This window comes from Macadamia integrifolia, chromosome 5, assembly GCF_013358625.1.
Source record: "Macadamia integrifolia cultivar HAES 741 chromosome 5, SCU_Mint_v3, whole genome shotgun sequence".
NCBI lineage: Eukaryota > Viridiplantae > Streptophyta > Magnoliopsida > Proteales > Proteaceae > Macadamia > Macadamia integrifolia.
The window spans coordinates 44,901,059-44,927,943 of NC_056561.1; the positions used below are offsets into that span (position 1 = coordinate 44,901,059).

The following is a 26,885-nucleotide window of genomic DNA, read 5'->3' on the forward strand; positions in this document are numbered from 1 at the left end:
GTGGGGGGTGAGTTTTTTCCTATTTGCTTTTTTCTTTAATTCTAAGGTCAGCTTAACTGCAATAATGTGTATCATACCTTGTGGACTGATCTTTGGCCAGGAGACTTGCCAGTCTGGGTCATTAAATTGTCTTTTCATCATTTTTTGTACTCTCTTTCCCGCCCCCATCCCCAAAAGTAGAAAACATATTCCATGCTAATGTGGAGTGTGTTTCTTTTCTCCCTCATTGTCCTCTCTGCCTGTTTGATTGATGTGGTTATGATTGTAGGTATACTTCGAAGATGCTTTTGGCTGCAATTGATGAACAACATCGAGGAACTTACGATTTCATTTATTTGCCAATTGATTTCAAGGCAAGTGAAGTAATTGTTCTTGGTCATCAAATTGTTCTTTTAATTTTTGGGGGTGGTTGCAGTTGGATTTCTTTTTGGTGGGAAGAAAACAGTACTGGCAATCCTTCATTTTATTGTTTCCCAGCTGACTCAGTTTTTAACATATTTGTTTATAGAACAAGTGCAATGTGGGTTATGCTTTCATCAACATGATTGATCCTCTCCACATTAGTCATTTCTATCAGGTTTGCTCCTTGTACACTTCAATAAAGTGTGAAACTACTTTACATGAGGAAACAGTGGAAACAAACTTGGTTTTTCTTTTTTACATTAATACAGACATTCAATGGTAAAAAATGGGAGAAGTTCAATAGTGAAAAGGTGGCATCACTTGCATATGCTCGTATCCAGGGAAAGGCTGCTCTTATTTCCCATTTCCAGAATTCAAGCTTGATGAATGAAGATAAACGATGCCGCCCTATTCTGTTTCATTCTGATGGTCCAAATGCAGGTGATCAGGTATGAGCACTAAATGATTTGGCAGTTTCTAGATATTAGTATTTGAGGTACTCTTATAGTATTTCTTTTGGTAAAAGAAAACTTGATAAAGCTTGTGCATTTGTGTTCTAGTTAGTATTTCCTGAAATATTCAAAAACATGTGAGGCATGGTTTCAAGTTTCGGTCGAGACTGCAAGTTTCAATACTAACTGAGACGAAACCAAGGGTCGACACTGCTCCTTGGGCATGAGACATGCACCAAGCAGTTGCATGATTTATATTTGTAATGATTAAAAGCAGATATTCTTATGATGGGATTTTATTTTATCATGTACTATGATTGAAACACTATGAAATATAAAACAGAATCTGATTTTATATTTTCTCGTCCTAGGTGCCCTTCCCTATGGGGATCAATATTCGTTCAAGACCTAGCAAGTCAGAGACCAGTGGTAATGAGGAGGATCATCAAGGAAGCCCATCAACCTCTGCAAATGGGGAGGAATCTTCCAATGGAGTAGACTCTACTTCGGGTTCTGCCAAGGACTTGGAGTGAGCAAGCCTCCCTTTCCTGGCACCAACTCTTAGAGAATCAAAATCAAGTAATATGAACATCATCTCCAGTTTCTAGTAATTAAATATCAGGGGATTGATGAGGGATTCTTTCCAAGTTTTGGTACCAGAGTGTGTTGCTGACCTCTGAGGAACTTTGCCTTTTCCCCTCTTCCCTTTTTTCTTGTGATTTTAATATTGTAATATTGAGGTTGACAATGTGGGTGGAGAAGGCACAACTGTGATGTGCTCAAGATTTTGGATTATAATGAGTGGTTAAAAGTGTACAGGAGTTTCTTGGAGAGGGGGAGGGTTGATGTTTCTGCTGTGGTTTGAGGAGACCCGTTTCCCCTAAAAATTTCCACCCTTTTTTGGACTTTGGAGAATGTGTGTTTCGGCATTGAATTTGTTAGTGGTGACTGCTCAGAGAGAGAGAAATCACTGTGGTGAAAATTTTGAAGTGTACTTTGAGAAGATGCTCTGTATCTGCTAAATTAAGGGTGTGGCTGCCCCATTTTGAGTAGTTTTTACCTTTTACTAATGAGTTGTTCGTTAGTTCTTGTGTTTGTGATCATCTCTGCTCTTCTGTGTGTTTTTGTGCCTCTGTCAATAGTTAATATGGCTATTCCAAATGACTGAATGAACGTTAAACACGCCCCGGTGACTAATATTTAGCTGACGTTGGTGAAGTTCCATGTCATCCAAATGAAAACGTACCTAACGGGGGAAAGTCTTCACTAAAGGTTTTCCATTTTCTTGAAGCAAGGAACATAAAAAAGAAAAGGAAAAAGCATATAAATGAGAGGTTTGTTCCATATTCCTCCCTGTCTCGTCCTTATTTTATCGGTTGGGTTCGTTTCTTCATTTTGTCTTCTGCTGTAACCAACATGTAGCAACTGCTCTCTCTTTTTCTCTGTGTACTAGTTGCAGAGGGTAGCAGCTTACTAATTTACAACCAGATTCACTCTTCTTATGATAATGGTAGCTTTTTTTTCTCATCCAAAAAAATAAAAAAAGGGGGCGGGCCAGACCAAGAGAGAGAGAGAGAACAAGAACCCAGAGTTATGGTTGAGTCAAGCAGAGTCCAGCGGCTCCAGCCTATTCATACTGAGTCCCAGTTGATTCAAATCATAATCGAATCAAAATCAATGAAGACCAACCCCAAACCTGATTCCAAGTTTTTAACCGCCAATAAATGCACTTTTCCACTATACCGTTGAATAGTTGTACAAATTTCACTAAGAAAACAGATCTATGATGCCAAATTCAACTGTTGAAAACATACCAATGCACAAATTCTCTTCCGATATGCCTACTAGAAAAACTCAACATTATGTTATTCATATATTTTGAAAAATTATATTAAAAATTAGGCCATGATTAGAAGTTAATGATGATGAAAGTTTGGGTAGCAATAGGGCTACCATTTGCCAGAAAATCCTGAGACAACCAAAATACCTTCCAGTAATGCCTCAACAGCATCCCCTCCCAAAATACATGATGCAAGTTTTTAAGCTGCCAGAAGCTACTGTTCTAGGGCAGCTTGAATGAACTCTTGGGGGAAAGGGGAGGGGGGGCGGGCTGTACATCCCACAACCTAGAATGATTGGAAGCACATGCAATGTTGTATTGCGGACTAAAATCATTCCACATTTTAGTTCTGCATCATTTAAAAATATGGGAGTCTACAACATTTGATTCTTTCACATGGATCTGAAGTTGGTTAACAAGCAGAACTACTCATGAAGAGGAGTGAGATTTGAATATTTCGTCTTTCAGTCAATGAATGTCGAAGGGCCTCCAGCTTGCTGCAAAATTTGTCTGTTACAGAGTTTATAAGCAAAAAGTCTCACATAGACTTTGGCAGTTATAGGGCCAACTACGGTCGTTATGGAACCTGGAGAAAAGATAAACGTTAGGGCTTGTCATGAAAATCACAAACCAAAGGACTTTCATCTTTTTGTATGCTACAATTGTTAAACATAAAAAAAAAAGTGGCAATTACAAGTTATTGAACAAGATTTTGGAAGGGGATCAGACACAGAAAAATTATGGCAGTGGTTTGGGGACCACCGGTTTGTTTAGGGGGCAAACACCTAGACAGAATTAAAAAGAAATCCCTATTTGATCATGAAGGTTATGTCTAGTTCCAAGCAAAAGTAAAATGAAGGGATGTGAAAGTAAAACCGAAATAAAATGGAAATTTTCCATCAAAAAAAAAAAAAAGCGGTAATTTTGTAACTCAAAAGCTTACTGATGTTGTAATAATCTAACATCATTTTTTTTTTTTTTTGAGTGCAAGGGGCCCACTAGGGGCCAGGAAAGGACCCACACACTTCTTGGAAAGCAAGTAAAGAGTAGATACTAGTTTTGTGACCAAAGATGCCATCAATGGGATTTCCAAGTTAGTTATAACCATGATTGAAAAAGGAATCATTTTGTTCTTGTGGAATTCGCTTCCCTATCCATCACACTTCACCTACAACCAGATGAACTGAAAACAAATTTGGGTATTTACATATTTTTCTACTGCCCAATTATCAAACACATGGTATCACAAAATCAAGTATGCATAAATTATGCAAAAAAGCCAACTCTTAATGAAGTGTATCTTAAAAGTAAATTCGAATAAAATAGAACCATGCATACAACCAATGGGGCCACTACCCAATATGTACAGCTTGGAAAACCCTAACAAAGAAAATTTTCCCAGGCAGATGGTTGCATACATCCTATGTTTATTGTGGCATTTCTAATGGGCAGGAGGAGATGGTTACTCTCTTCCAATCAGAACACAGAACAGATACCACATACCACGACCCATAAATCCTCATGAAAATAAAGCACCCAATGCATAAATCACCAGTAAAACTCCTAAACCAGCCATACCTTAATGACTCAAGTCACTTGCAGTAGACGATGTCATAGTGGCCTGGCCGATAGAGCAAAGTTATAAAGGGTTTCATGGCGACAGAGTTCCCTTCAGCAACAGTCTGGGGGTCACCAGCAGGAATGAAATCATGATGATTCACAATGGCACCACCAGTTTCACAGGAACTGCGGTCAAGGTACACCACACGTACAGGCACACCCAAAGCATCTGACAAGGCAGTGATGTGCACATGATCGCTCTCTTCTCCCATGGGTTCCACAGAAGTCTTGCAAAACTGTGGCAACAACATGTCATAAGTCTGCTGCAGTAGTATTTGTGTGCGTGCATGTGTAATATGAGAGAGAGAGAGAGAGGAAACTGTCATGGACCACAAGTAAGATAGACAACACCTTGAAAGGGAGATTTGGGATAAGATAAAATACTTCCACAGTAGTCTCCAAATCATGGAGTCCGCTCTAATGGTCAGACATCTGTTATTCTCAATCTTAGACTTTTGTCTTATAAATCCTGTAATTTCTGAAACCCTAAACTGGAGCATATGACACACTGCAACCCATGGAAGATCCTTAAAATCCTCTACTAAAGCCCTACTCTACTTTTCTTGAAGCAAGTTTAACTATTCAAACTACCTTTAACCACTCAAACCACAGAAAATAATTTAACTTCAAGACCTGAAAGTGAGCATTCCATTTCTTTTCTTTATTTTACACTTGACAATCCTTCAATTTCACCAGGAACCTACAGCTAAATATATATAATTTTACTTTTAGTTATAAACCCTATGCTTGAATGAGAGAAAGGAATAAAAGTGCACATAAAATGAGCCTCTCTCCTAAGTTGTTACCCATTAAGATGAAATGAAAACTGAACAGACCTGCTCCACTGATGCATTCGTTGAGCCCACAATAAATGGCTCAAAAAAGTCAGAACGCCTTCGTACCTCACCAGAGGTCACAAATCTAAAGAACATTACAACTAGACAATGAACTTTATTAGAAGAAACTCATAACAATAAAATACATTAATACATCAATACAATTAACATATCTCACCATAGTCAGAAATTGACTGATCTCGGCTTCTCATCACGAGCTCATCGTGACTGAAACAATAAAAGATGTATTTGTTGTAATATCTCATAGAATCTTCTGATCTGAATGTAAATTAATGGATACAAATATCTCTTGCATGATTTGTGGTTTGATATAATGATGTCAAGGAGAAAGAACAAGTGCATGTGCATTACCTTATGGAAGTTTCACTTCCTTTCAGGACGCTATCAAGCTGTTCAAGGAATAACTGCAAGTTATACTCAAAAAGGGTTAGAATTTGACATGTTGATGAAAAAAGGAAAGATATTACTAGGAAGAAACTGTCAAGAAGAAAGTTTACAGCAAGCTAAAGTTCATGAATTCTGATAGAACAGAATAATTTTAATGCAGGAGTCTGGCATTTGGTGTATCCTTGCTTTCTCAAACATAAAGCACCTTGAGGGATACATATGAGAAATCTTTGTTACCAGTGAGATACATAAGCAATTAAATTTAAGGCAAGCAGCTAGGAGAGTTAGCTAGGTCCTGTGATACCATAGATCAATCTTTTTCACTGTAGTAGCTCTGTTCTTAGCATTCCTCAGTCTTTAATAGTTCACCACAGCTATGGTGCGGTTAGTCCAAATGACCGAAATTTTGCGAAATATTTTGGATTCGAGAAGCCTCGAATGAAAGACATGGGTTGACTCTGCAGGTATAACAAATTTCGATCGAAATTTCGACTCATTTATGGAAAATTTTAAGCTTTCAACCCTTTTCACCTAAGAACTTCAAAACTAGAAAACCTCAACTACTATATCAAGACTTGGTGATCAAGTGTGAAGCATCCACTTCAATGTTTGGGTGGGATTTGAAGCATCATTTAGTCAAACTTCCTCAAATTTCAAAATTGTTACTTATAGGGCTGTTGTGATGGACTTCGAGAGATTCTTCAGGCAAAGGATGACATGACCACTATTTGTCATAGGATCCAAAGCCAAACTACCACTTTGGGTGTGCTTTTTTTCCAATTTAATGCTTCAAACATATGTAAACATGCATAAATTAGCAATCCTTATTAATTTCCTATGATGAAACTTTTTGACATTGGGTTTACTATTAAATGGTTTTTCTGCATTCTTAATACATGTTTCAATTGATTTTAATGAATGTTGTGTTTTCTACCCCAGTTTTTACATACTTCGTTTGGTCTAAATCCATGTAGTTGACCCCATTAAGTTGGGATAAAGCTTAGTTTTTTGTTGTTGTTGTTGTTGAATGCTTTATTTTCTAGTACTAAATTATGTGTCAAATAAGTTATATAAGAGAAAAGACACCAAGACACACAATGTATAGTGCCAACTAAGGGGCCAAAGCCAAATTACCATTTTGTGTGTCTGCGTTTTGGCAAGGGAGGGTTTCCTACAAGGCCAGTCTAAGACAGAATCTGCATGCTACACCAATGAGGAGTTGGAAAACAATATCATCCATATGGGGTCCCCATGGGGGCCCACATGGTCATAAGGAGAGAGAGTTCAATGTGGGCCCCACTGTTTATTACATGGTACGAGAACTTAGCAAAATCTCGGAATTTTCTTTAACAGAAATGAAATTGCAAACGGAACACAAAGGAAACAATTTCGCTCATTCGGTAAACAAAAAAAATGCACTATTTCTTCAAAATTTCGGTCATCTCAGTCATTTCGTTTTGCTCATTTCACTAATTTTGGCCATTAGCCCAAAAGATGGCTAAGCAAAACACATGGAAAAAGTATATTGTTTCAGTGAAATTTCGGTATTTCGGTGGTTTTGAAACAATTGAAACACCGAAACAAAACAACTTCTTGAACCTTGGTTTATTATGTGAGAATGATATAAAGGAATCTGTACCAAGGGCAACATATCAACCTTTTTTTCCCCTTTTTTTCTTAATAATCTAAAGGTTTGTATATGTTTGGAGATGATTAATTAGGGTTACTCTGAAGTTTCAGGCCAAAATATGGCCATTTGACTACCAAAATGCACCAGATCCAAAATATCTAAGTTTCAACAACCTAGGTTGAAACCCAGGTTGAAATTGAAATCTCAAACTATAGTGGAGGGTTGCACAACAATTGCTTTCCCTAGTTTGCTAATTACCAATAACTAAAACACACTTATGAGTCCAATCCAAGAAAGCTATAAATTAATGAAGGGGAGAGGATCTGAGATAAAAATCTTCATATTGTATTTTTGTGAGGAAAAAAGGGAAAACAACTATTTTGCCAAAAGCAAGTCGTTTACCCTTCTTATATAGGTCCAACATGCTGCGAGTTAAAAGTGTTGTTTAAGCCACAGCTCAGAAATCAAGTTGACTACTTTACTCTTATCAACGACTTTGAAATAAAGACAGCTGAATTATACTGCTGTCGATTAGTCTTCATTGGTTGATTAGTTACTTGTCAATTAATCAATCGCTTGTACTTTCTATCATGAAAGAGATATTCACAGCTTCAGATAGAGCAAAATACATGTCATATGACCCCAAAATCCTAGAAAATTATCCATTTAGGACTTCTAAGAAAACTGAAAGTATGCGTGGCAATTCACCTAAATCATGTTTCTTAAACAGGTGTACCTTTATTTCTTCATAGCATTCATTACATAATGTAGATAAGATTATGTTAGATCAAACACCAAGAAACACGAATAATAAAGAGACAATAGATCCGTACGACACAGAGATTTAACGAGGTTCACACACCAAGGTGGTGTGCTACGTCCTCGGGCGAAGAAGAAGATTCATTATGCCGAAGAGAGATTACACCCTAGCAGCGGCGAGGAAAAACTCGCCCCTGAAACCCTAGCTGCGTGAAAACCCTAGAATACAATGACTTTCTCAACAAACAACAGTACATTATATATACTCCAAAATCGTGGGTCGACCCATTGGGTCGCGGTCGATCCGGTCGAACCATACCGCGGGGGCTCCGCACCCCCGTACGAGATCAGTGATGGGCTCAACCCCTCTGCTTCCATCACAGATCTCAGAAAAATTCCCATTCGGGTCGCCACCAAAATATGTCGGATCGGGTCAATCTTCACAACGGGTCAAGAATTCGAGACAAACTTAACAAATCTCCACCTTGCCTTGAATTCTCCTCCAACAGAAAAACAAATAGCTAATATCTTCATCTTCTCCAATAGCCCTCCAAAGGGTTGAACTCAAACACAACAAACACCAAGTAAGTTCAAGCAATGCTCGAACTTACCAACACATAAAGGCTTAGTCAACTTATCAGCTGGATTATCTTCAGTACCAATCTTCAACACTTGAATATTACCTTGAGCAATTATCTCTTTTATGAAATGATACCGAACATCAATATGCTTTGTCCTCTCATGATACATTGAATCTTTAGTCAAGTGAATAGCACTCTGGCTATCACAATGGACAACAATCACCCCATGATCCATGCTGAGTTCTCCTAACAAACCTCTAAGCCAAATAGCTTCTTTAATTGCCTCAGTCACTGCCATATACTCTGCTTCAGTGGTATATAATGCAACTGTAGCTTGTAAAGTAGCTTTCCAACTAACCGTACTTCCTCCAAGAGTAAATACATGGCCTGTGAGTGACCTTCTCTTGTCAAGATCACCTGCATAATCTGAATCAACATAACCAGATAAACTATCACCATCCCTCCAAAACTCCAAACAAGCACCAAAGGTCCCTTTTAAGTATCTAAGTATCCACTTCACTGCTTCCCAATGAGCTTTACCTGGACATGACAAATATCTGCTCACCACACTGACAGCTTGTGAAATGTCAGGACGAGTGCAAACTATAGCATACATAACGGAGCCAACTGCACTAGAGTATGGAACACGTGACATGTACTCCACCTCTTCATCTATCTTAGGTGATAGAGCAGTTGAAAGTCTAAAATGAGATGTAAGAGGAGTAGTTACAGGTTTGGCATCTTTCATGCCAAAACGATTCAATACCTTCTCAGTGTACTTTTGTTGAGATAGCCACAACTTCCCTGCTTTTCTATCCCTCTTGATCTCCATACCAAGGATCTTCCTTGCTGCCCCCAAATCTTTCATCTCAAATTCAGAACTTAATTGTTCCTTCAACCTATTGACCTCATTCCTATCTTTTGCTGCAATCAACATATCATCAACATGAAGCAACAAATATATGAATGACCCATCAGAGAACTTTTTGAAATAAACACAACAGTCATATTGACACCTGGAGTATCCAAAACTAGCCATAACTGAATCAAACCTTTTATACCACTGTCTAGGAGACTGTTTTAAACCATATAGGGACTTCTTCAACAAACATACATGGTCCTCCTTACCTTCAATAACAAACCCTTCAGGTTGATGCATATAAATCTGTTCTTCTAGTTCACCATGCAAGAATGCTGTTTTCACATCAAGTTGCTCCAACTCCAAATCATGCATAGCAACTAAAGCAAGTAGGACACGAATAGAACTATGCTTAACAACAGGTGAGAAAACATCATTAAAATCAATTCCTTGTACCTGACTGTAGCCTTTTGCAACCAAACGTGCCTTGTACCTAGCATCTTCAACACCTGAGGCAGATTCCTTCTTCTTGAAGACCCATTTGCAACCAACAATTTTCTTCCATGTTCTCGGCTTCACAAGCTCCCAAGTCTGATTTTTATGAAAGAGATTCCATCTCCTCATTCATGGCAATCAACCATTTTGTAGAATCAATTGAAGCAACAGCTTCAGAATATGTTGCAGGCTCACTATTTTCAATTGTATCTGCAACAGACAATGCATAAGCAACAAATTCAGTATGCCCATACTTTTGTGGTTGTCTAATATTCCTCCTTAGTCTATCCTTGGCAATGTTGTATTGCTCTTGAGCATCATCTCCTTCAGTAAAAGTAGGCAGCTGGACTAAAGTAGATTGTGCTTTGTTTGAAGATGAACCACCAATTTCAAACTCCACCTTCTCTCTAGATTTTTCTTGACCTTCATCACAATGAATAGGAGCTTCTTTCCTAGGATGCAGCATAGCAGATTCATCAAAAGTAACATCTCTGCTAATAAGAAATTTTGGAGACTTTGGATCAGGACACCACAACCTGTATCCTTTCACTCCAGATCCATACCCAAGAAAAATGCATTTCTTAGCCCTAGGTTCTAACTTACCTTCATTTACATGTGCATAAGCAGGACATCCAAATACTATTAAATTTGAGTAGTCTGCAGGTTTACCTGACCAAACTTCTTCTGGAGTCTTGTACTCAATAGTTGTGCAAGGAGATCGATTCACCAACAAGGTTGCTGTGTTAATTGCTTCTGCCCAGAACTCCTTGCCCAATCCTGCATTTGATAACATACACCTTGCCTTTTCTAACAAGGTTCTATTCATACGCTCCGCCACTCCATTCTACTGGGGTGTTTTAACAACTGTATGGTGTCTTGAAATACCTTCATTTTTGCAGAACTCATTAAAGTCACCTTCACAAAACCCTAGGCCATTATCGGTTCTCAACTTTTTAATTTGTTTCCCGGTCTGCTTCTCAAACAAATTCTTCCACTGTTTGAAAGTGACAAATACTTCATTTTTGTGCTTCAAGAAATAGACCCAAACCTTCCTAGAGAAATCGTCAATGAAAGTAAGCAAGTATCTTGCACCAGCCCCCTTTGAAGCAACCCTGGAGGGCCCCTATAGGTCTGAATGAATGTAGTCCAAAGTTCCCTTGGTCCTGTGAATAGCAGTACTGAAACTAACTCTTTTCTGCTTCCCAAACACACAATGCTCACAGAACTCCATTGCTCCTGTACTCTGACCACACAACAAGCCCCTTTTACTTAATGATGCCATCCCTCTTTCACTCATATAGCTTAACCTCATGTGCCATAAATTTGTGACATCTGATTCAGACATAGATGATGAAGCTGCTGCAACAGACCCAGTGACTGTAGTACCCTGCAACACATACAAACTGCCAACCTTGATTCCTTTCATCAATAAGAGAACACCCTTGTTGATCTTCATGACTCCACCTTCAGCTGTATACTTGCACCCATTTGAATCAAGAGTGCCTAAACTGATGAGATTCTTCTTCAAATCAGGGACATGCCTGACATTGGACAAGGTTCTGACAATGCCATCATACATCTTGATATTGATCGTTCCCATTCCAATAGTCTTACAAAAAGCATTCACGATTGGGACAATGTGGTAGGAACAACCAGAGTCAAGAATCCATTCATCCTGTGATCTAACTTTATCATCAGTCGCCAAAAGCATATCAGACTCACACTCATCTTCAGCAATACTAGCTTCTGCAGAATCATCTCTTTTCTGTTGATTTTGAGCACCACCACCTGCCTTCTGCTTATTTAAAAGCTTATAGCATTCAGATTTAATATGCCCCTTTTTCTTACAGTAATTGCAGGTTAAATTCTTGTGCTTAGATTTTGATCTAGCCTTCTTTTTGTCACCATATGAACCCATTTCATTCGTTCTCCCTCTAGCTACCAAACCAACACCATCAGATTTATTGGTAGTTGTCAACTCATCATCAATCTTCTGCTTGCTTTGCAGATTCGTTTTGACATCCTCAATAGAGATTGTCTCTCTACCATAAATCATGGTATCCCTAAAATGCTTATAAGATAGAGGCAGAGAACATAACAATAATAGGGTCAAATCTTCATCGTCTATTTTAACATCTATCCTTTTCAAATTAGTAACAATAGAATTGAACTCAGATATATGGGATTTAATAGAAGTACCTTCACCCATATGAAGGGTATACAGTTGTTGCTTCAATCTCAACCTATTGGTGAGGGATTTGGTGAGGTAGAGGTTCTCTAACTTCACCCATAACTCTGCAGCCGTTTTCTCTGAGAGAACTTCCTGTAGAACATCATTCGAAAGACATAACTGAATAGCTAAAAGGGTTTTATCATCCAAATCGCTCCAATCATCATCGGACATAGTTGCAGGTTTCTTCGCCTTCCCAAATAGGGTTTTCTTCAAACCCTGCTGCGTGAGAACAACCATCATTCGAACCTGCCATAAACTAAAACTGATGTTGCCATCAAACCTATCAATATCATATTTCGTTGAAGCCATGGATCGAAGTAACCCAGAGCTCTGATACCAGTTTGTTAGGTCAAACACCAAGAAACACGAATAATAAAGAGACAATAGATCCGTACGACACAGAGATTTAACGAGGTTCACACACCAAGGTGGTGTGCTACGTCCTCGGACGAAGAAGAAGATGATTCACTATGCCGAAGAGAGATTACACCCTAGCAGCGGCGAGGAAAAACTCGCCCTGAAACCCTAGCTGTGTGAAAACCCTAGAATACAATGACTTTCTCAACAAGCAACAGTACATTATATATACTCCAAAATCGTGGGTCGACCCATCGGGTCGCGGTCAATCCGGTCGAACCATACTGCGGGGATGGGCTCAACCCCTCTGCTTCCATCACAGATCTCAAAAAAAATTCCCATTCGGGTCGCCACCAAAATATGTCGGATCGGGTCAATCTTCAAAACGGGTCAAGAATTCGAGACAAACTTAACAGATTAAGTAATATATTATTAATACGGTTTAACTAGGCAATTGCTATGAAGAACCTATTAAACAACACCTAGCCAGCCTAATTACATTACATCAACAAACTATCAAGATTACTTCTCAAATCAAAATATATTTCCATCTTACATTCATAAGCACATAAAAAGACAGTATTATATGAACCAAATAATAAAAGAATGCAAATCATAGATTACCGCAAAAAAATCCTCAAAGGTGAAGTCGGCATATCCCAATCTCTGGAGTGTTTTTTTGCATTCTTCAACATTCGAAGTGATACGATCAACTTCTGCTTTGTCTTGTGATTCCAGAATATGCTCCTAGTTCCATAATTTCCAATTTGTTTAGTAGCTAAAACAATAGACTAGATTAACTTCCCTATAATACATGGAGCTGGAGGAGAGATACCAAGAACACGAAAGAGCCTTTGATACCAGAATATGGTCCTAAAACTCAATTCCAAAAATCTTACAATTTTTTTCACTAAATCATAGCAACATATCAGTTTCTGTCAACCAACAAGCTGGAGGGTATATTCTCATTTCTCAAATACAAAAGAGCAGATCAAATTCATTATCTGCCACTAGGAGTTTAGGAAATACCAGGTACGAAAACATAAAGCTACGAAAGAAGCAGTTCCCATCACCCCGAGTTCGCCTTATTGCAGAGTATTGTTCACCAAGAATCTGCACATCCAGTGAGGAATTTTGTTTGGGAGGAAAAAAAAAAAAGTTCTAAGTTAACAGAATACAGCAAGACACAAACAAGAAAACAGGAACCAATAAGTGGCAACATTTGGTGAGTTATAAAAGTTAACCTGCTTGGGTGAGGTATAAGAAAGAAGCTTACTGCCTACACAAACCTTTATTTTTTCCTGTAAGATAGGGCTGCCAGATGCATACTCAGCAGCTAATGTAGAGAGAGGTTCCTGCATTGTGATAAAAACTTTAGTCTAAACATCTTGTATCAACAAGAAAAAAATTTAGTCTAACTTCCAGATACAGGTGACAAACACAAGCCGGAAGGAGAAAATATGGGAGTAAGAGGATGCGGGAGGAGAGAGAGATTAAGTGGCAGACTCTATTTAAAGAACAAAACCGTCTTGGGAGAACAACTCTACATGAAGTCTATAAATTGAGCAGTACCAGATTGGATCTATTATGAATCCACGCAGCATGTCCCCAAGAGAACATAAAGGGGTGGTTCATTAGATAATGGGAGTGTCAAGGTGCTCTCTCTCTCTCTCTCTCTCTCTCTCTCACACACACACACACACACACACACACAAACGCACACACAAAAGTAGATTTAAGACAAATCACTTTTCTTAAAGCTAGAGTTGATCTGTACTAAGCATTGATATTTCCTCTTCTTTCAAATGAACATAATACATCTGTTAAAATTTTATTCTTCGTTCCGTTTTTAATTACACAATACTTATACTCTGACAACACTCCAAAAGTTTCGATATTCTCAGACATTTGGCACTTGAAAAGTTAAAACCTTTTTCTATGCTCCCATTTTGCTCAACACTGTTTACTTAGGTTGTCTTGTAAAGGCGGTAAACAAATTTAAAGAATTAGCAAACACACTGTAGGTTGGGGTAATTTTCTCACTGATGTTTTCCCATTTATTTGTGCTTTTGCTAAGAGTAATTTAGGGTTATGATAATTTTAACTCCCAATGGGGCACATTTTGGAGTTTTGTTTACATAATGTTGTTCATCCAAAGTGAGCTCCACAGAAAGGAATACGTTTGTTATTAGGTTAAAAGTATTCCAGACTCAGCCCAAAAGATTGCAACCTTATTTGCCATACCATTTGGGACAAGCTACAAGAGAAGGCCCATAATAGATATTTCTACCAAACACAGAAGGATAAATAACTAGCAATTTGAGAAAAAAACAAGAACATTGCAAGTCAGCAGAAATGCAGAAAAAAGACTCGGCGTTGATTTCAATTTGAAACATCTAATGCAGAAGAAACTAACTGATAATAAGCTATTGCACAAAAATAATTATAATGTCAGGCAACAGAAAAGCGAGACAGCGGTGATATTTCAATTCAAAACAATTAATAGAACGAAAAACTAAGGCCCTACTGGGAGAGGGAAAATATAGGAGTACCTGTTGAATGCCTTGAGGCCACTGACACAGAGAAATAAAACAGCAAGAAACATTCCATCCTAGATCTGATTTGGGTTCTTATGAAAATGATTAGTATTGTGGGTGAAGAAAGAAGAGGTTTCTCCATCAGGATTTTCCTTTCATTATTCTCAACATTCCAGTCCAATAGTTTAGTTAGGATCATGATCCCTCAGTTTTTAAAGTAGCAAGTGTTTACAGTGTGTAGGGGTAGTTCTGCCTTTATATTAAAAAATGACTTAATATGAGTTCAGATTTCGGTAGTAGGGTGTATAACAGAGTTTAGAGAGAAAAGAGACCAAAACCAAAAGAAGCGAGGTAGAAACAACGAAAGGAGAAGAGAAGTTTGGTCAGTCCTAGTAATTTAGATGCCAATTCATACAAGAACCAACGCTACAGGAGGATCAAAATAATTCAATGCACAGTAGCAACTTTATTAATCAGCACCTCAAAATTACATATGAACTGAGAAATAAAATAGAAAAAATAGAGAAAAGGGAAGAAGGAGGGGTAGGGAATTGGGGATAAAGGCAGACTCTCTCAGACTCGGGTGTCTCACCCACGGCCTCTCACCAATGGCATCTCACCGTACTCTCTCACAGAGCAAGCACAAAGCTTCGTTTTTTTATTTTGTTCATGTTGGCTGCTGAAATCAAGCAGCTTTTCTTTATTTATAATCAATCAATTACATCAAAGTTCCTCCCTTGTGTGGAAAAGGAATCCCCACTAATTGTGCTTTATCCTAAATATAAACTACTTGCAAGGTATCCCAAGGACCCAATCACAACCTAATTAACAAAAGAAAGAATCCTAACAGAAGGAAACTACTAACAACCTATAAAAAGAAACTAATCTTTAGCTAATAAACCCCCACACAAGATATAAAAACTTCCTAAAATAAAGAATCAAAAAAATCTGTCAAATCTTCTTCCACACATGGCCAATTAATCTTCCATTGATCTCCAAGCTAGCTGACAGTGGGCCCCACATGAGCTGTCCACAGGCAAGCTATTTTTTCTCCAAAAAAAGATCATTATAGCGAAAATCTGATATCTTGACTTGTCTTCGCCAAAAAGCCTCATCTCGTCAAGCCCGGCTCGCAAGGTGTCCCTCTCGTAGTAGGGTTCCGAACCTCGCCTCGCTCTTGTAACATGCTATGTTTCCCCCCTCCATTCCCAAGTCAAGGGTGAGTCCCATGCTCTTATGATATGCTCCTCAAAGTAGAAATCTGAACCAAGAACTGGACCACACCTGACCAGGCTATCTCTCACAGCAGTTGAATCGCACAACCGGTCTGGACTGGTTTTGGCCTTGTTCATGCGACATCACCAAAACTGCCTTTTTCCTTTATACCAGTCATAATAGACTGAAGTATTACAAGACTACCCATACATAATACTAGTTCTTATTCTATACTCATTAAATGATTATTCCTAGAATACCATTACATGTAATATAGTAATATACCAACACCAACATTCCCCCTCAATCTATCAGAAAAAAAACCTTATCCCTCAAGCGGGGGCATAGATATAGACATTCCCAACTTTCCTAACAAAACATTAAAATGGAGACAAGTCCTTTTGTCAAGATATCTGCCATGTGTTCTCCAGATCTCACAAATGGTATAAAAGAGATCCAGATTGAAGTTTCTCCTTAATAAAGAGTCGATCAATTTCAATATGTTTGGTACGGTCATGTTAAATTGGATTGTGTGCCATACTGATAGCTGCTTTGTTGTTACAATACAGTCTCATAGGATTTTTTTTTTTTTTTTTTTTTGATGAATAATCTCATAGGTTTTTTTTTGGATGAATAATCTCATAATCTCATGGGTTTATCTACTCTTAAACCCTTAAAACCCAACTCTTGAATAAACTTTTTCAGCCATAGAAATTCACATGCCCCATGAATCACAACTCTAAATTCTGCTTTCGCACTAGATTTGGCAACTACAGATTTTTTCTTGCTTATCCTGCTTGCCAGATTCCCACCAACATTGGTGCAATATTCTCAAGTTGACCTTCGATCTATTTACTAATCCAGCCTAAACCACATCAATGTATGCCTCAATCATTTGGTGATTGTTTTTCTTTTACATGAAGCCTTTCCCTGGGCCTGACTTCAGATACCAAAGAATCCGGTAAACAACTCCCATATGCCAAATGACCACTTTTAGGAGCATGCATGAACTGGCTGACCACTCTGGCTGACCACTCTGGCAGAGTAGTATGCTATGTCTTGGTGAGTGAGAGAAAGATAACTAGTTTGCCGACAAGTCTCTGGTATCTCCTTGTGATGCAGATCAATTCTATGGAAGGAGCTACAACAGCAAGAAGGACCAGCCCAACCAGTCCAGCAAAAGGAAGACAGCTGAAGAGCCTTAAAAGTCTTCTAGCAATTTCAGTTGGGAGGTTTAATTTGTCTCCATTCAAAAACTTGGGCAGAAGGCCAAATAGCTGGATCGATTGGAAGGATCTGAAGTTCCTTCTTAGTTTCCTTTTTGGATTGAAGACTTTTTGTTCTTATTTTCTTTTTTGAGTAATTCTTCAAAGAAGAAGTCTTCTAGAGACTTTCCTTTTTCTTTATTTCCATTTTATGTTTTCTTCCTTGTTCAATTTGTTTCCTTTTTCATAGTTTCCTATTCTGTGAGAGGCAAGCCATGCCTATATATAGGGATCAATTGCAGAAGTTTCAACACAATTGAATGAATGAAATTTTGCTGCTTGTTTGCACAAGAATGGTCCTGAGAGAGGCTGCAACAACTGAAAGAGTTGTGGGTGTGAGACCCAGGCTAAGAGAGCCACCCCATATCCTCCTCTATCATTCTATCGACCTATTTTCTTCTTCCATCTGTAATTATTATTTCTCTATGCACAATTGACATCATCCGAAACCTAAGTCCTCACTGAAGTTTTCAAGTGGATGCTGTTTGCTGCTGCTGATCTGAGACACAACAAGATTTGTGGCACTGCTATTCTGGAGAATTCTGGCAGCCAACTATTGATCACAGATCTCCCTGCCTGCTGAATCTTTGAAGCTCATCTTTTGGGGATCCAACAGGCCTCCCAAAAGCCCCACTCAACCAGCATCTTGGCATGTTCTTTGGAGATATTAAATATCTCCATATTCTGTCCTAATTTCAAGAACATGTTGATGATCTCTGCAACCAGCCAACAGTTCATTCCCAGATTTGAAGGGGTTTCTAGGATATGATCTGCCTGGCTTTGGATGTATCCTTTTTTTTTTTTTTTTTTTTTTTTTTTTTAATACCTTACCTTTAGTCTTGGGAGACTGGAATCCTAGGGTGAGTTTGCATGTACACCTCTTCAATATTACCATGCAAAAAAGGCATTTTTCAGACCAAATTGATAAAGGGGTCATTCATAATTTGCAGCCAGCTAATGACATGAGAACTCTTATAGAGTATGGTACATGGTTTTGAAGAAATTTTGTGATGTGCACTGTAGTTTTTCAGCTAGGCGGGACCAAGAGAAAGAAAGGACCCAGGTGGGGGGGGGGGGGACTATCACATGGCACTTCTCGACCATGTCTCCGGGGGGCAGTTGAACGAGCGACTCATGAGTCATGAGTGCTGTCGGGTTGGAAGAGCCAATAAGTCAAATGCGTTCGGTCTGTTTTTTGAGCAAGAATAATTGTGTTACTATTAATCATATTAGTCTCACGTCAGTTCTGAGTGGGACATTCCCTTTCCTCATATACCTGTGAACACTCCTCTTACCAGATTGGTCTTTTGAGATGGAAATTTTACATAGTATCAGAGCGGGTTCTTTCTGCTTTTGTCCAGTTTTGTCCTCCCTAGTCATCTCGACGTGTCGACGTGTAAGGTGGTTTTGATGATCCGATCCTGATCCACCTACACATGAGGGGGAGTGTTAATAGTATTATCCCCACGTCGGTTCACTTTCCTCTTACCAGATCGGTCCTTTGAGATGGCAATGCACTTACCTTACCGAAACCAACCAAAATATTTCAGTTTCACAAGCTAATGAAACAAAACAGCCTGCAATAATGAAGAACTGCAATGTTACGACCTTTTGATCTTTTATTTCGTTTCTCCGATATTTCGATCAACCATTTGAAGCCTTTAGTATAAAGTGCATAATTCAAGCGAAATGGAGCAAAATTATGACCCATTTCACTCATTTGTCTGGTTTTGGCAGTGAAGGTTGAACAGAAACCCTATTTTTTGTGCTTTCCCGGCCAAATCACTATTGTACTAGGTTGGACCAAGTACTTTGGCAGTAGAGGAATGGAGTGGAAGAGATGACTTTCTGTGTTGTTCAAAGATTTGTGCAAGATTCAAAGTTGAGGTATATCACTTTTCCAAAAAAAAAAAAAGGCAAGAAAATTGGATAAATTGATCTGACAGGAGCAACAATATTCTAGTGGTTTTGATCATGCCCAGAACTCATTTTGGTGCTAGGAGTCTAGGACTCTAGGTAGGGCATAGGGGTGACTCGTTGCTTGTATTGTTGACTCTGATATGTGCGACTCTTTGTAACAAACCATGCATGATGCATAATTTGCGAAGCCTAGAAGAAGAAACAACTAGCTTTGAGGATACATCTAAAAATATGGCATTCCAGATCGAATCAAAAGGTCTGGATTGGGAAGTCCATCTACGAAGATTGCGCTTCATCCAGATGTGACTGATAGCGGCACGAAAAGCACGTTTCCCAGCAATGTTGCATATAGAGTTTCCATTTTGATGTCTATTCATTCCTATTGCATATTTAAGTAGTTTTACTTGAATTATGTGTCCTAGAGTACTAAACAATGTATGGAATAGGCCATATTAGATAGTGCGTACAACATAGACTACCAACCTAGGGTCTGAAGTCAAACTACCATTTTGGGTGTGATTTTTTAAAATCTAAGGGTTCCACTATGTTTAAAGGGCCTAAAATAGGGTGTCCTGTGTTTTAGGACCTAATTTGGCCATTTAGCCCTTGAAATCAACCGTTGAAACTTGCAGAAGAAAATGTACAGGTTTTGACCTGGTACTATGTTATAGAGTTCAACTTGGTTACAAGTGCAAATGTTTCTTGATAATCAACCCCGTATACCTAACCATACCCCTTTGCCACGATTCTGGCCTTATATCACTCCACTATGCCATATGACTTATATTTTCACTATACATACCATCAAAATCCCACTGGATTCCAACCTTTTGGGAGGTCTACCAACTCCCAAGTACCATTCAGCTCTAATGCCCTCATTTCTTCACACATAGCTTCTTTCCACTTTGGATTTTCCATAGCCTAGACATTTCTAGGAATTGGAGTATATGACAAAGCAATAGAATATGCTAGACCTGTGGGATGAGAGGGAACGATAAGAAACAAACTTGGCAATGGATACCTATTACTGAGAAAAATCCATTCACTATTACCCATATGTAAGATGCTTTGTCAATCATCTAAGGGTTTAGGCTTCATCTAAATCCTTTCCAAATATTTCTTGCTCGACTCTATTTGTTTTCCATCTTGAGACAATTTCCCTATTATTTCATTTAGCTATTTCTTCTTTCCATCACCTTTTTTTCTCTTAAACTTGCAATTTGTCTCAATTTGGTGTGAAACTAATTGATGCCTGAGAAACAGCTGGTCCTGACTTCTGATTGCTTAGTTTTGACATTTCGAGCTTATTTGTATACTCTATTCTATAATCTGTGTCACATAGAGGGCCTTGTGATTTTATTCTTTCTCTCTTCCCCTTTTCATGTAAATTCTATTTTATATACCAAAAAATTATAGCTATAATAGAAAGAAATATCAATTATAAATTCATAATAAATCAAGCAAAAGAAATGTCTGATAGAAATCATAATTAATAAATGAAATCTGGAATTAATCGATTAAAACACAAAGAACAGCAATAGTTCCTACAAGCAAACAACACATCAATATATAGAAGTTCCCAAAGCTGTCATCATTGGTACTCGCCTTATCCCCAATAAACGGTATTTTCTCAGCTTCCTCAGCATGTATAGCAGTTTGTTGTTGCATGATGTCATCATCTCTGAAGTTGGCCCAATCATCAGCAGAATATGCTGGATTGGAAGTTACACAATCCATTTCTGCGTCCACAACAAGATCCTCCTGAGGCTGCATTGTCTCTCTGATGGAAGATAGGAAAGCTTTTGACCACACACTCTCTAGGACCAAGCAAGGACTGGGGATTCTACTACATGTCGTTGCATCAATAAGTTCCAATAACAAATTCAATTTTTTTACTTTCAAAAGCAATAGATGTAACTCTTGTCTCCTACAATGCCATTGAACAAATAAAACTCCTCTACAATGAATATATTCATAGCACACATAAGACAGATAAAAAAATAAGTTCTCCTGCCTAGTTCCTAATGTCATTGGAAGAACAAAATACTTTGACCACATTAATGGAATCTGTTCACTAAACCATGTACGAAATTAATCTGCTATAACCATATTAAGCAGGCCTGGTTTAAATTTGGGTCGGTTTTAGTAATTTTTTTGGTTGGGGCTTCTGGATTTCATTGTTGTTTTAAGGGGTGCACAAATATTATTATTTTTGGGTGGGTACCATGGCTAGACTCCAAGTGTATCTTAGCAATACAAGAGTCTTATTGTTAGACATTTTAGGGTAGTAAGAGTTTTATTGAATTTGGTTGTTTATTTGAGGAATAAGGAGAAATTATGAAGTCAGCTTAGGAATGTCTAAAAATGGGTGCACCTGGTGCATGAGGCTCTGAGTTTGTTTAAACTTCAGGTCCAATTTCTCTCTGTCAATATTCTCTCTTCACACCCATCGACCAACCCTCTCTCTACTATTTTGCATCTCATCAAATTCAATTAATTATATTATTTATGTGTGCTTATCTGAAAAATAATTATTCAGATATGATATCTATTCTCTTAAAGTCTGATCATCAAATCTGATTATCCTTTCAATTATTTATGATAATTAGATCTGAGATCAGATTTGACCCACATCTAGCCATTATATCAAAATATATCCCATTCCATTAGTGGACCCATTACTCACGGGTTGATCAGATCTGCATCAATTTGACAGCACCAAACAGCCTTCGGATATTTTAAACCTAGAAATCTAAACAAGTAATAAACCTAAACTTAGTGCACCAAACATGCAATGTGGGGCAGGCGGGTTCTGTCTTGCAGCTGTTGGCATAGTGGGTTGGGGTGGCGGTGGCTACCATTTTCGCTGGTTTCGAGCCTCTTGCTTGTATTATTCTCATTATTATTTCCTTAATTAGTTCCTTCTTTTTCTGCCTATCAAAAAATAAAACAAATAAGGGAGAAAGAACCCTGCCTGCTGGCATAGGTACATGTGTAGACACAGCAGGAAGGAAGACCTTGCTGCCCCCAAGCTGAAGATGCTTGTCTCCCATTGGCCACGCAACCTGATGTGTACCTGCGCCAGCAGGCAGGGTTCTTTCTCCTAACAAATAATATTCAACCATTACCCAGGTATGACACTGATAATTACCAAATATCCCTATTGAAACTTAAATGACCCAAATGGCCCTGTCAAAAAAAAAAAAATGGCACTAAAAATACCGGAACACCGTCTCACAACCAAGAATTACCAGAATATCTATACGACCAAATTTAATTAATTTTAGGCCCAAATGCCAAAAATAACCAAGTGGCAGTCAGAAAAGAAATCATTGTTTCTACTTTAACAAGTCAAACTCCTGCTACACATTTGGAAAGAGGCATTTATCATGTACCATGAGGCTCGAGTGATCGCTCTCCAGCCACTTATTACTTTATGAACGACAAGATTTTGAATAATTAGATTCCGAGGATTCAGGAAGGATACTATATGGTGCTAAGTGATTAATGTCATGGATGACTCAAAGAAAGTGAATACTAACCATTAACCATACCTCTTTCAGAACTGGTGTCTGGAAGACAATTTGGAAAGAAGGATGACTGGGTAAGTTATAAACTGAGGTTGGCAACGGCAAAAGAATTTCCCCCAAGATCATACCACATTCTATATAGACTCTCCATCACAACTATCAGTGTTGAATCGCCACTAAATGAAAAAGAAAAGAGTATAATATTACTTAAACGTGGTGGTAGATTCTGCAATTTGGACCTAATCTAAAGGCATGTCAACAGACCCTGCAATAGCGGGAGCCTCGTGCACTGGTTGCTCTTTCTTTCTAAAGGCCTGTCAAAAATTGGAAGGTTGCTCGATCTGCTGGCCTTCAAGCAAACCCTTGAAAGGTTGACTTACATTGATGTCAAAGTATTAGGGGTAGTTGATGTTAGTGATATTTCTTCGTTCATATCGGACCAAGGGAGATGGGTAGGGGAACTACCAAGGGTCTTTCTTAGGCTCATTACTAGATGCTAACTACAAGTTATCTCATAATCAAACAATAGTCAAAGTACAATTGAGATAGTTCACAAAAATAAAGCAAATGGAATTTGGAAGATAGGTTACCTTTCTACGGAGAATGTACTATGCCCATCATGGGCATTCTGGTGAGTGCCACTCAACCCATGTTATTATGCCCACTAATGTTGCCCCTAATTTCAAGAAATTACAGCACAATTTTCCTACTAAGGGAATTGATCTGAGCTTTAAATTCCATGTCCATGTCACACCTATCAATAATATGCTAGTGTCATAAGACATTTTCAAAATCTGCAATTTCTTGATATTCTTTCCAAGTGATTCAAACATCACTGAAATCTCTAAATCTTGATGAATCACCTAATGAACATTCCCGATGAAAGCAAAGCAATTACTTATTCCATGCGTCATTACCCCCCCCCCCTTTTCAAAACACTACAATTCACTTCCACAGATAAATACATGTATCACATGAAGTTCATCAAACACTAGCACTGTCAGACAAAATCAATTCCAAATCACTAGAGAAAGCTGCAACCAACAATTGGGTTTGCCCCACTCCCTCACGCATCTGGATTCCCCAAAGAAATGACAGCAGTCCATAATATCTGGTTTTTTTGTGTGTTTGGTTCAGTACCCAAAAATGATGATGATGACGATGAAATCCGAGTATAAAGAGTTCGCATCTACAAAACTGTAAGATGCTGAAAATGCAAATTAACAAACAGACTTATCTCCTTACACTTCCCTAGAAAGGGGGAGGGAAGAACTGCAAAATAATCTAGAGATTTAACTTTTACCTACTTCGATATCGTCTTCTTCTATGATCAGATTGATATATTGTTCCCTCTGAGGAATTTTCAAGCCTTCAGACAGGTCTTGCGAGTTTGCAGTGTCTATCAGAAGCTCGATAAAAGGAATTGGAAATTCGAAAGCCACATTTAGATCTTTTAGGATATATAGCGCTTCTGTAACGTCCTAACGTTACGTGCAGAACGTTTGCAGTCGGGCAAGAAAAAGCGCTGTCATAGACGCGCAAATACCCTCTGTTTTTTTGCCACGGGTAAGGGTAATTTGGAAATTTCAACTCCTTAAGCACCGTTTGACAATGTTTCTTTTCTGCTATTTCTGCGATTTCTTGTTCCTAAAAACGGAGAAACGACCTAAAAAGCGATTGATAAAATTGTTTCGTTTCACCAGTTTCTAGAAACATAAATCAAAATTTATGCATATTTACAATTCAATAAACGACTTTGATGAAACAAGTCGAACTTGTTTCGTCATTTTTATAAACGAATTTGAAAGAAAAAAAAAAAGGTTATTGTGCCTGATAAATCTCTCAATTATTTAAATCTAAAAAGAGGTAACTGAACCATCTCTCCCTTTCGGGCATCCGATGATACTATTGGGTTTTTTAGTGGCATTATGTCTGTAAAAAACGTTTCCAGAAACAGGTTTATCAAACACCAAAAAATCATTTTTTGTTTCCATAAACGTGAAAAGTCGTTTCTGTTGTTTCTAGACTCAGAAACAGTAGAAACGTTATCAAACGGTGCCATGCTTAGACATAACGGGGACAAAATGACAGTCTTACTCTTAATTGAATGCGAAAATCCCATATTTATTGATGCTTTATCTACTAATGTTTCCATTGGCTCGTGTGCTAGTGTAGAGGCTTCGTTGTCTTTGGTAGAACCCTCTCCCTAAATAGATATGATGTGAATGGTAGGGTTTGGGCACGTAGCTAGTTTTTATGAAGGGGTAAGGAACTTTTCCATGGGGCTGAGAAGAGAGGTAGACACAGTGTTGGGCAATGATTGCATGCCAAGACTTTACCCCAATGTAAATTTGTATGATAGACAAATAAGATTCATTGTATCTTCATTATGATATCTGCATAATATGTGTGCCTCTCCACCAATGCCCATTGTACCAGCAATCCATCTTCATCCACCACATACCATTTATGGGATGCAATCTGAAAAATGGATATCCAGCCAAAGCCTTGGAAACGAGAGCTCGGCTACTCTCAAGAGGGATAGGGCATGGAGGCTTATGTTCCCTATGCTCCGTTAGTGATGAAACCACAATCCATGCGTTGATAGAATGCGAGCATACTGCTGCATGTTGGAAGTTTTCATCTATTGGCATTGATATCTTGGACTTCCAAGGCAACACAATCCCAGACTGGTATGACTTCATCCAATACAAGCTCAAAGGGGCCACCTCTACATCCAACTTGGACCTTGTTTGGAGCTCCATCATTTGGCATACTTGGAAATAAGGAACCGCGCTAGCTTTGAATTCCACCATCCCTCCATATCTTCAACCTATGTTGCTTTCACGACTATGATCTCTACAGGTCAACGCCAACGCCCACCTCAATACAATGATCAGTTTGTAAGATTTCCAATTATGTGGGTTAGCATAGTCCAAGATTTGTTTCTAAAATTGGTTTAGTGGTGTTGACTATAGATAGAGTAAGTAGAAATAATCAAATAATGGTAAGTGATCTCGATGGAGATATTGGATTTTATTAGCACACCTTAATGGTATGAAATATTTATTACTATGTGTGGACCTAAGATATTGTTTCATTAATAGGGAAGAAACCCTAATTTTATTGCAGGGTTGGTCCCTACCCTCACCCTTATATATAGTTATCATTGACCCATTAAGTGAGGCTAACGACCTAAAGCAAAAGGAAAAGAGGGTAGACTAGACCAGCATTGATCACGTTGTACGAGGAGCATACGAGAAGACTTTGAGGAGTTATTTCTTCAGCCATGGATTCAAGTATGCCTAAAACGTGTCTTTGTAGTATTTGTCGTGCATGCTTATCGATCTTCATGAATCGTTTCGTATTTATTTTTCATTAATGGTATCAGAGCCTCGTTCATAAAAAATCGATAGGCTGTATAAATACACATTATTTTTTGTATTATTATTGTATTGATTCAGATGGTCAGACAAATAAATAAATATATGTTACGACAATTGATGAATCCAAAAGTCATGGATTCACGTTTGCCAGGGATCTAGGTGCCACTGATTACCGAGATCGGCTGTACCGCTAGTAATAAAAATCAATTTATTCTCCTCAGGTCGTTTTGGGAAGAAAGGTAAAAATATATATTAGTGTACTGTCAGTGACGGTAAGAGAAACCCTTACTCTTCTCCACGTTTTGTTTTGAAGAAAAGAGAAAAGTAATATTATATATATATATATATATTATTATTACTAAAAGACAAAACTTGCTAAGTTAAGTCGTTAAAAAAAAAAAATTTACTTTTCACAGATTGTTTCCTTTCTTTTTTTTTTTTTTTGAGAAACTGTGTTTATCTTTTAAGAAATCGTACAAAAAAGTTTATATTTTTTTATTGGCTTTGGAATTGACAAGCATTAATGTACATTAAAAAAAAAAATTTACTTCTTACTGATT

General features: G+C 38.1%; 2 protein-coding genes across 17 annotated transcripts in view; one reads left to right on the top strand and one right to left on the bottom strand.

Moving 5' to 3' along the window:
• LOC122079473 (protein MEI2-like 4) overlaps positions 1–1,957 on the top strand; it is a 13,102-nt gene extending 11,145 nt beyond the window's left edge. For all 9 annotated transcript variants that reach the window (XM_042645988.1, XM_042645985.1, XM_042645987.1 and 6 more), the window contains 4 exons: positions 269–353; positions 509–577; positions 672–851; positions 1,226–1,957. In XM_042645988.1, coding sequence (XP_042501922.1) covers positions 269–353; positions 509–577; positions 672–851; positions 1,226–1,387 — 496 coding nt within the window. In that variant the 3' untranslated portion in view covers positions 1,388–1,957. The remainder of the gene's footprint in view (positions 1–268; positions 354–508; positions 578–671; positions 852–1,225) is intronic.
• Positions 1,958–2,824: 867 nt separating this feature from the next.
• LOC122079469 (OVARIAN TUMOR DOMAIN-containing deubiquitinating enzyme 1-like) lies at positions 2,825–24,463 on the bottom strand. 8 transcript variants are annotated; one of them, XM_042645972.1, is made up of 10 exons: positions 24,247–24,463; positions 21,015–21,148; positions 13,762–13,827; positions 13,502–13,585; positions 13,097–13,219; positions 5,523–5,575; positions 5,329–5,378; positions 5,151–5,251; positions 4,273–4,550; positions 2,825–3,280 (listed from the first exon to the last, which is right to left on the bottom strand). In XM_042645972.1, exons 2-9 carry the CDS (start codon positions 21,144–21,146, stop codon positions 4,287–4,289), a joined length of 873 nt encoding a protein of 290 aa, XP_042501906.1. In that variant the 5' UTR covers positions 21,147–21,148; positions 24,247–24,463; the 3' UTR covers positions 2,825–3,280; positions 4,273–4,286. The 8 variants fall into 8 exon arrangements, with proteins under 8 accessions (XP_042501906.1, XP_042501904.1, XP_042501903.1 ...); XM_042645970.1 differs by having other exon boundaries at positions 21,015–21,189; XM_042645969.1 differs by having other exon boundaries at positions 21,015–21,189; positions 24,243–24,463.
• Positions 24,464–26,885: the final 2,422 nt, after the last annotated feature.